This window comes from Leptonychotes weddellii, chromosome 14 (assembly GCF_054177405.1).
Source record: "Leptonychotes weddellii isolate Sample4059 chromosome 14, ASM5417740v2, whole genome shotgun sequence".
Taxonomy (NCBI): domain Eukaryota; kingdom Metazoa; phylum Chordata; class Mammalia; order Carnivora; family Phocidae; genus Leptonychotes; species Leptonychotes weddellii.
Window position 1 is genome coordinate 7532361 of NC_138382.1, and position 10204 is coordinate 7542564.

The 10204-nt window shown below is 43.4% G+C and overlaps 1 protein-coding gene across 3 annotated transcripts in view; it reads right to left on the bottom strand.

Moving 5' to 3' along the window:
* Positions 1-539: 539 nt before the first annotated feature.
* SMARCA2 (SWI/SNF related BAF chromatin remodeling complex subunit ATPase 2) overlaps positions 540-10204 on the bottom strand; it is a 133493-nt gene continuing 123828 nt past the window's right edge. For all 3 annotated transcript variants that reach the window (XM_081802798.1, XM_081802799.1, XM_081802800.1), the window contains 2 exons: positions 2554-2696; positions 540-1447 (listed from right to left, as the gene is read on the bottom strand). In XM_081802798.1, coding sequence (XP_081658924.1) covers positions 1412-1447; positions 2554-2696 — 179 coding nt within the window. In that variant the 3' untranslated portion in view covers positions 540-1411. The remainder of the gene's footprint in view (positions 1448-2553; positions 2697-10204) is intronic.

Sequence of the window (10204 nt, forward strand, 5' to 3'; positions counted from 1 at the left end):
TGCATTGTAGGGAGGTTCGTGCTGAAGTATTCAGGGGTAAAGTGTCATGATGGTTTAATAATGAAAAGGGGAGGAGGACAAAGTATTAACCATGGTTGCATCTTGGTAGGAGAACATAGGCGTGCGTGGAACCCCTCTTTCCCTTGAGCCCTTTTGAAATCTTTCAAAATCAAGAGCTATTAATACAGATTTGTTACATATCATATTATAGCATACTATAAATCTGTATTACCATATAGATGAGCTGGCTAGTAAACAGAATTTTAAGCACTAGAAAATGTTGAGCAGGGGCTTAGCGCGGGTGGTGCTTAGTGCTTGAGATGATGGATTCCTCTCCTTTGCAACAAGCCTGGTTCATTCCAGGAGACTGGCGCTCTCCGTCTTTTTCCTACCAAGCATGCTGTAGCCAGAGACTATCCAGCCCTATGCAGGAGACCTTCACTCAGGCACCAGGGTTTCAATCCCCTAGAACTCAAAGAACAAGAGGCAGTGTTTGTTGAGCTAAATTATCTCTTTATTAGGAAAGCACCAACACCACATTCTTGGAAATTACTGGAATTTTATTTGCCTCAGGCTTATGACTTGCAACCAAAGACATTGTGCAAAGAAAGCAAAGATTAAGTACACTTTAGGGAGAAGGAGACGATACACATCAGTAACATAGGAGATCAGGTGGACAAAAGAAGCCATCCAATACACTATATAGATTGCAATATTCAATAGCGTTTTCAACAAAACTTTGTTTAAATCAAGAGCAAAGAAAAAATTAAGCAATGTTTACAGTAGACATAAATCTTATACAGTTCAAAAAGCATTTTTTTTCAGATCATAGAGCATAAAATGGAAAAATGTCTATGCAGGTGAAATCTAACTACTGTACATTTATCACCTATTAAAGTTGCTTATATGTACCACAGTGTAAAAAAAAAAAAAAAAACTGAACAAATTAAAACCTTGAAAATTGCCTGATGAAAAATAAAATAACCAGTGGCTTTTAATGGCTTCTCCTGGTTATCAGTGCTACAAAAAGAAAAAAAAAAATCTTCTCATCTGAACAGGTGGTAAAACCAGGCACAATCAAACCGTTACCAAATGAGACCCACCCCTAGAAATATACTATCCACCCACATATTTTCCATCAAAAGCTTTGTCTATTTGTTTTAATCTTTGAATCTTTGAGGCCCATTTGGTCACAATATGTTACAAATATTTGTGTGTGTGTATGTGCATGTTGTGTGTTTTTACACCATGATATCATATGTTTGTCTGGCACTATCCTAAAGCTAGTTTATAGATGATGATGATACAGAAACCACCCAGGGCCCATAGGACAAATGGACTCACTGGGTAGAAATGAGAGAGGGGAGGAAGGAGTTCAGTTCTACCGAGGGGGGAGAACGGTCCATAGTGATCACTCATCATCAGTCCCACTTGCTTCTGACTGTTCCTAAAAATAAAAACATGATAAAAATGCATGAAATCACACGTAAGAAAAAGGTGTAACAAACCCTGCAGAGGCAAAGTAGAAAAGAAAAGACCGCTTGGAAAGGGTTAGCCCACGTCTCCACATTCTGTGGCAAGGTGGCAGGACACTGGAGAGGAATCCAGGCTCAAAAGGGGAGCTTCTGCTGGGGAATCCCAAAGCACTACCCACCATCTGTACCACAGTTTTGCTTTCTTTTGCTTTGGCACAAGATCAAGGCTAGGAACTTTTATTTTTAGCAATGTGGGTTTAGAAAATTCACCAGAGGTCCAAAGGACCATGCATTTGATGTCTACTCACAGTAAGTCTTCTAAAGAAAACACAGCATTTTAAATGTGTTTGAAAAAGCCTGGGACAAGGGTGAAGGCTGGGCGGGTCAGCATTAAGAATTCTCAAATGTTTTTCATCAGACACAAAGGGCAGTGCACTGAAGGAATACCCAATAGCATACAGACTCAAATGTTAAATTCTCTTTCCAGAGGTGGTGGGGGGAGTGGGGGTGATAAGGAACCTGAGGTCTCCTGGAAAGTGAATAAAATGGAGGCCGCTGCCTCGTGTCACTCACGTCCAGGGACAGTGCCCTAGACCCGGTTACACTGTTTGGGTCTGAATCCAACCTCTGCTGTTTGCTTCCAGGACCTGGAGCCAAACACACCTAACCTGGGCCCGGATTTCTAGGACATGGTGCAAATGACAGAGCGCTCCTCGGAGGCTCCCACTAACATTAAAGATGATATCACAGGGGAAGGTAAGTATTTCAGGGACTGCCTCCATCCCTGGTCTGGAATTTTTCAAAGATTAAAAATAACCGGCCATCGAGAAAACTGTATTTGTCAGGGGTGGAAAGGTAAGAAAGTAGAAGAGGAAACTCGACGGAGTAGTTTTTCAGTTTTGGACACTGACCAAAAGCCCAAAATTCTTTGTTGTAGATCATGTAGCTTAGCTCACAGCCCTCAGGAATGAAATCTCCCCAAGACTTTACATTTCCATTTCTGGATAATAAAGCGGTTACATGACAGGAAAGGAATGGAGAGGACTTCTGGGCTTCAGCCAAAGCCCGTTCCACTTACATTTTCATCCTGCTCCTCATCACTGTCGAAATCACTCACTACAGGCTTGGCTTTTCCCCGATTTGGCCTTTTCTTGCCTTTGCCTTTGTCCCGGCCTTTCTCGTCTTTTTTATTGAGCTTGATTTTCACCTTAACAGATTTTGCTACAACAAAAACAAAACAGCAGTGAGGAATCGCAGGGAAGTCCTTCCCCAGGGAGTGAAAAGATTGCCAGGCTGCAGCTGACAAACCAAAGGTTCCGGGAGTGCCCAGAACATTGTCGATTTATGCCTGTTCTCCATCGTCCTGTTAGCACCTGCTTTCACTCACAAACACATCTTGGTTAGGAGGATACACTACATTGTTACCCCAAACAGGCTACATGAGGGGCTGAGATCCCGCTGCAGGCTGGGTCCTTTTTGCAGTCACTTAATGGTCGGATGGGGATCTTCCTAATAAGCAGGAGAAGCAGAGCTGCCTTTCTTACTTGTGGAGGGTTGTGGGTGTTTATTCAATAGAATTTTGTCAGGAGTAAGTATAAAGCCTTTTTTTTTTTTTTAAAGGCCAATGATACTGTGTAGATAACCCCAGTTGACTTAAAAAGAAAATTCAGAGTTGAATAGTAGTATTGACAGCACAGAAAGGTACAAAATGGAAAGTGTGAACACTTTCTTTCCCTCATCTCTAGTATTTCCTGATTGGTGATGATTTCCGGAAACAATTTATGGTTTATATAATTAGAGAACATAAAGAATTCAAGCACATGTACACAGTCATTCACTTGCTTTATGCATGCCCCAACTTGACACCTCTTTATTCTCACCTATGGGGGGACACTTCTATCTGTTAATATCTACCAGCCTAATTCTTTCCAAGGCCTGAGGGTCCACTACGAATGGCTTAACCAGTCATCTCATGATGTCTCGTGATGGGTGCTGAAGTTCTCAGCTTTTTTTTTTTTTTTTTTTGCCTGTGTAATAAGCAAAGCTGCTGAAAACCTCTTTGTTGACAGATTGAGGGCAGTACAGTGAATATATCCGTATGGTAAATTTCTAAGTGTCCTGTTAAATTAGCCTTCAGAAAGACAGCATCCCTATCCACCGTCGCAGGGCTCTTCTGAGGAAAGGAATAAAAACACATGGGAGAGTTCATTGTGCAAGGTCACTGAGGCAGGCGTGTAACCCAGTTGGTCCAAGGAAAATCTGTTCTGGGCTAGGTGTCCACAGCATACCATTTTTAGGACTTGATGAGGAAGTCCCCGAGGATGTGGGGCTCTCATTCAAACCAGTCATACTGGAATTTCATGTTGGGTCGCAAGGCACCTAGAAATAAATAGGTACTGGCCTGGAGGGAATTATAGCTCCACAAGGAAGCTTGGGGAGGAGAGTTTCTCAGACTTCTTTTGTGAAATGGGGGGACCCACCACAGTGTTTACAAAAATGCAATCTTCTGTGGAGGCCGGCTGACAACACAGTTGAGGTCAGAGCTGTTCTGAACCGCAGTACCACCTTACACCCTCTGCCCTCCCGAACGCAGCAGAGACGGGCAAATCTGAGTACTCTGAACAGCACTCCTGGTCTGGCTTCCGGCCCTTGTACCCAAATGTCTGCTGCATAGTGGACTTACAAGGTAGGGGCCTCCCGTTTGGCTGGAGTAATTCGGGAAAGGAAGAAAAGGCCGACCTATTCACAGAAATGCATAAAGATATAAAGGCCTCTCAAAGAAAAAGTCTTGATTGAAAAAAAAACAACAACAAAAAACGAAATATCTATCCATACAGGTGGAGCACTTCCTGACATTTGGAATACAGAAAAATCCATGCAAGGTGTGAAAGGGCAGAAGATTGGCAGCAAAGGTAAGAAAATGTCTCTCCAAGTAGATCATTTAACTCCACCTTGGAGGGTGGGATGCTCTAAAACTACCAGGCTCTGTGTGTCCGTGGACACGGACCTCAGAAAACCCACCCAACAGGCTGCCAGGCCTAACTTGGTTGAAACACTGGACCAGCAGGGGGCACTATAAAGAGCAGCCTAAGGCTTTATGATCCCACCCTTATGGACCCATAAAAAGGGCTAATTATCAAGGGTGGCAGGCAGAATAACGGCCCCTTATACATGTCTGTGTCCTAATCCCCCAATTGTGACGTTACATGGACATAGGGATGAAGGTTGCTGATCAGCTGACTCAGAAGGGGAGATAATCCTGGATGAACCAGGGGAGCCCTGAGGCCTTAAGAAAGGAAGAAGAGGTCCTGGTTCAAGATGGCAAGATTTCAACGTTCAAAGGAACATTCTGAACTCACCTCCCAAGGACACACCCAATCTACAGCTACATGTAGAACAATTTCCTCAGGAAAGCAGCCCAAAAATGAGCTGAGTGACTTCGACACAGCAGGTAAATAAGGAAAACCCCTCAAACAGGTAGGAGAGGCTGAGACACACACTCACTATAAACCTCCCCCTGGGGTGGTGCCCCAAGATCAGGAGGGAACTCAAAACCTGGAGACTCTCCCCAAGGAGTGAAGGTGTTGAAGCTCACATTGGGCACCCCAACTTTTAAGAGAGGAGTCCCTAAAACCTTTAAGTTTCACATGCAAGAACCCCACAAGGCTTCAGTGAGCTTAGAAATAGGTCTCTTGCCCCAGGACAGAGGCAATGACCAAGCAGCACCCAGACTTTAGGTGAAAAGAGGCTTCTTTGTTTTGTTAAAACATCATCCCGAGGGGCAGGTACCAAATTTGACACCTATCTGAAGGCCTGTTTGGGTGCTCTCTAGAGACGGAGGCATCTTTGCACTTTCCCTCTACCTCACACCAGTTTACCTCCTGGAAAGGAGCTCGTACCCTCCTCTGGTAACCTGATTTTAGCAGTTACCACCCCCTCAGGGCACAGCAAAAGACAAGAGTCCAAGAACCCCAGTCTTTTGGTAGAGGAGACCCATCAGCTTATCTTCACAGATACGGTCGGAGGGACAAGCTTCTAATAAAACACACATCTACCTCAGGCCAGACAGTAACCCTTTCGCACGACCTTGCAAGGTGGGTGTCATCTTTGAGCTCTTCCTCTGACACACGCCAGGGAGCCAGTGTCCCCCAAAGGGCAGCATTCACACACATTTAACACCCTGGGTGCTAAACGCTGCTGGGACCATCACAAAGGTGAGAGAGACAACCGAGAGCGAGGGCCAGGGGGAAGAAGTTTCATCTCCACCAAGAGGCTACTACTCCTTCAAGAGTCAGAGAAGTGGAGGTTTAAAACTAAGGCATCGAAACCAACACAGAGTCAAGGAAAACAAAGAGAAACAGGAGTGTGTTCCAGATGAAAGAGGAAGATAAAACCTTAGGTACACCCCTGACTTCCATTTTCTTACTAACTTTTTCAGAAGAGGAATTGAAAATAGTGGCCCTAAAAGTGCTCACTGAACTGGGCAGGAGGACGGACGAAGACAGGGAGAACTTCCACAAAGAGGCAGAGAGTACCAACAAGTAGTGGTAAAAGTCACAGAGCTGAAGAATGCAACGACTGAGCTGAAACCTCCACAGAAGACACACTGAAACCCAACCGGAGGGCGTGAAAAGTACACCGGAAACCCCCTAAGAGTACAGCACATTTTTTAGCAGAAACTTTCTACATCAGAAAGGAGTGGCAGATCCATACAGAGTGCTCAAAGGGGGGCAAATTAAGAACACTCAACTTGGCAATTTTGTTACTCAGAATTGGAGAGAAAAATGTTTTCCAGACAAGCAACAGCTCAAGTTCATCAACACCAAACGGACCTTATCAGCAGTGGTACAGGGACTTTTCCCCGCTAAAAAGAGAAGAGCAAATAAGAAATCACACCTGATCACTTGTAAAGTTAGTAGGAAGGTTAAAGGACAGAAGTGGTAAAAGTAACTATAACTATAATAACTAGTTGAGATGCACAAGTATATATGCAAGATAAAGAGATGTAAAATGTGACATTAAAAACATAAAAGGTGGAATGACACCTGGGTGGCTCAGTCGGTTAAGCGTCTGCCTTTAGCTCAGGTCATGATCCCAGGGTCCTGCTCCGCAGGGAGTCTGCTTCTCCCTCTGCCCCTCCCCCTGCCTGTGCTCTTTCAAATAAATCTTTAAAATCCTAAAAGGTAGGGAGGGGAGATTAAAAATGTAGAGCTTTCTGAGTATGTTAAAACTTAAGTTGTTATCAACTCAATACAAAGCAAAAGCCTATAGTAAATAAAAAGATCAAAAGAACTAAGGATACCTCTAAACCAAGTCATGTAGCCACAGATGAAGAGAACAAAGGTGCAGAGAGGAACCATAAAAACTCCAGAAAGCAATTACCAAAATGGCAATAAGCACATAGCTATCACTAATTAATTTAAATATAAAGAGGCCAATCAAAAGCCAGGTTGACTGAATGGATTAAAAAACAAACAAAAAACCGAGACCCAACTCTCTTCATCCAGGACTACAACCACACAGACTGAAAGGGAAGGGATGGAAAAACAAAATACTCCAAGCAAATCAAAACCTGGAGCAGCAACAGTTAGATCAAACAGACTTTAAAACAAAGACTGTATTAAGGGAAAAAGAAAGGCATTACATGATGATAAAAAAGGTCAATCCAAGAAGATACACCCTTCATAAATACTTATGCACCCAACATAGGAAGACCTAAATACATGATGCAAGTATTGAAGGAAAGGAAGAAAAGGACAGTAAAACGAAAAAAGTAGGGGACCTTATTACCTTGCTTACATTGGTTAATGGCATTAAATGACACACGAGATCACGTAAAGGTAACACATGTTTAGAGAACATTCCATCCAAACACGGGAGAAGACACATTCAAGGGCACGTGCAACACTGTCCAGGGCTGAGAACATGTTGGGCCACAGAACAGTTCTCAAAACATCTAAGAAGAATTAAATCATGGAAAGCACCTTTTATTTTTTACTACAACAGTATTAAACTAGAAATCACAAGAAGAAAACTGGAAAAAACACAAAGATGTGGATACTAAGTATTCTAAAAAAACCCACGAGTCAACCAAGAAATCAAAAATCTCTTGCACAAAGGGAAATGCGAGGTTTCAAAACTCTGTGGATGCAACACAAGCAGTTCTAAAATGGAAGTTCACAGCACTACAAGCCTATCTCTAGAAACAAGAAAAATCCCAAATAAACAACTAGAAAAAGATAGCCCAAATTAGTGGAAGAAACGAAATAAGTCAGAGAGGAAATTGTGACTAAAAAAACAGAATGCGGGGCACCTGGGTGGCTCAGTCGGTTAAGTGTCTGCCTTCAGCTCAGGTCATGATCCCAGGGTTCTGGGATCAAGCCCCGTATTGGGTGCTCTACTTCTCCCACTCCCCCTGCTTGTGTTCCCTCTCTCGCTGTCAAATAAAATCTTTAAAAAAAAAAAAAAATAGAACACATCAATGTAACTAGAAGTTCATTGTTTGAAATGATAAATAAAACTGATAAAACTCTAGCCAGATTCATCAAGAGAAAAAGAGGGCTTAAATAAAATCAGAGATGCAGGGGGCGGAGTAAGATGGCAGAAAAGTAGGAGACCTGGATTTTGTTTGGTCCCAGGAATTCAGCTGGATAGGGATCAAACCATTCTGAACACCTATGAACTCTACAGGAGATCGAAGAGAAGAATAGCAGCAACTCTCTGAACAGAAAAGTGACCACCTTCTGGAATGTAGGATGTGCGGAGAAGTGAAACCGAGGCGATATTCGGGAGGATAGACGGCGGGGGAGGGGCCTCCGTTGGCCGCGTCTGCAAGTGATAGAGCCACGGAGCACAAAATCGGAACTTTTAGAAGTCGGCTCCGCTGAGGGATGTCACTCCGGTGGCTAAGCAGGGGGTGGGACCCTCGTGGGACAGTGTGGTCTCAGTACCCTCGGGGTTACAGAAAGACCAGGGGTGCCTGAGTGCGGCAGAGCTCCCAGGGATCGGAGCGGGGAAGCTGGCTGCAAAGATGGAGCCCAGGCGCGGGCTCTCAGCTCGGGGTTGTCATAAACCGTGATCCGCGGCACAGTCGGGCCACTGCTCCTCCAGCAGAGACCCAACAAATGGCAGATCAGGGGAGACTCCCCTTCCTCCCCCGGGAGGAGCGGCATGGGAGCGGACCGCAGGGTTCCGCGGGGTTTGGAGACTCCACACAGGGTCATGTGCCAGAGACAGAAATGCTCGGTCACAGGCCAGGGGCGCACGGAGTGCAGCCGGAGACCAGGGAGACAGGAGTGACTGACTGCTTTTCTCTGGGGGCTCACTGAGGAGTGGGGCACCGAGTTCTCAGCTCCTCCGGGGCAGAGATTGGGAGGCCACCATTTTCACTCTTGGCCTCCAAAGCTGTAGGGAAAGCTTGCAGGGAACAAAAGCTCCCAAGAGCAAACCCAGACGGGGCAAGGGCGGGGCAATTCCACCTCCGGCAAAGACGTTTGGGAACCACAGCAACAGGCCCCTCCCCCACAAGATCAGCCAGAACAGCCAGCCAAGAACAAGTTTACCCATCAATGAGAACAGCAGAACTCCAGCACTAGGGGAATACTACACATAGAATTCATGGCTTTTTTACGATGATTCTATAGTCTTTCAAAGTTATTTTTTTTTTAATTTTTTTTTGGATTTTTCTTTTTCCCTTTTTCAACCAACATCTTATCAATCCCTTTTCAAAAAACCTTTTTATTTTTCATTTTTGGAGTCCTATTCTATCCCTTCATAGTAGTTACCCTTATTTTTGGCATGTAAGTTGTTGTCTCTTTAAAATCTTCAGATAGTTTCTTCTAACAGATCAAAATATACCCTAAATCTCTAGTGTATGGCTTTGTTCTAGTCTCCTGCCTGATCACATTCTCTCCTTTTTTAAATCCTTTTTTTATAAACAACTTCTTATTCCCTTTATAAAATTTTTTTATAATTTTCATCTTTACAGTCATATTCCATCCCTTCATCATATCAACCCTTATTTTTGTACATATATAAGTTTTCTTTCTTTAAAATTTTGGGGGGCACTTTCTTCTAACAGACCAAAATACACCCAAAATCTAGTGTGTGGCACTGATCTATGCACCAGCGTGAGCATATTTGATCATATTCTGGTTTTTGTTTTGTTCTGTTTTTGTTTGTTTTTATCTTTTTTTTTCTTTCTTTCCCTTTCTTTTCCCCTGGCTTCAGGTCTTTGTTTAGAGTATATTTTCTGGGGATGTTGTTACCCTGTTAGCATTTTCTTCTCTCATTCATCTATTCTCCTCTGGACAAAATGACAGGACGGAAAAAATCACCCTAACAAAAAGAACAAGAGGTAGTAACGACTGCCAGGGACCTACTCAATACAGACATTAGTACGATGTCAGATCTAGAATTCAGAATCATCACTTTAAAGATACCAGCTGGGCTTGAAAAAAGCATGGAAGTTATTAAAGAAACCCTTTCTGGAGAAATAAAAGAACTAAAATCTAACCAAGTCGAAATCAAAAAGGCTATTAATGAGGTGCAATAAAAAATGGGGGCGCTAACTGCTAAGATAAATGAGGCAGAAGAGAGAATCAGTGATATAGAAGACCAAATGATGGAAAATAAAGAAGCTGAGAAAAAGAGAGATAAACAACTACTGGATCACGAGGGCAGAATTCGAGAGATAAGCGATACCATAAGATGAAACAACATTAGAATAA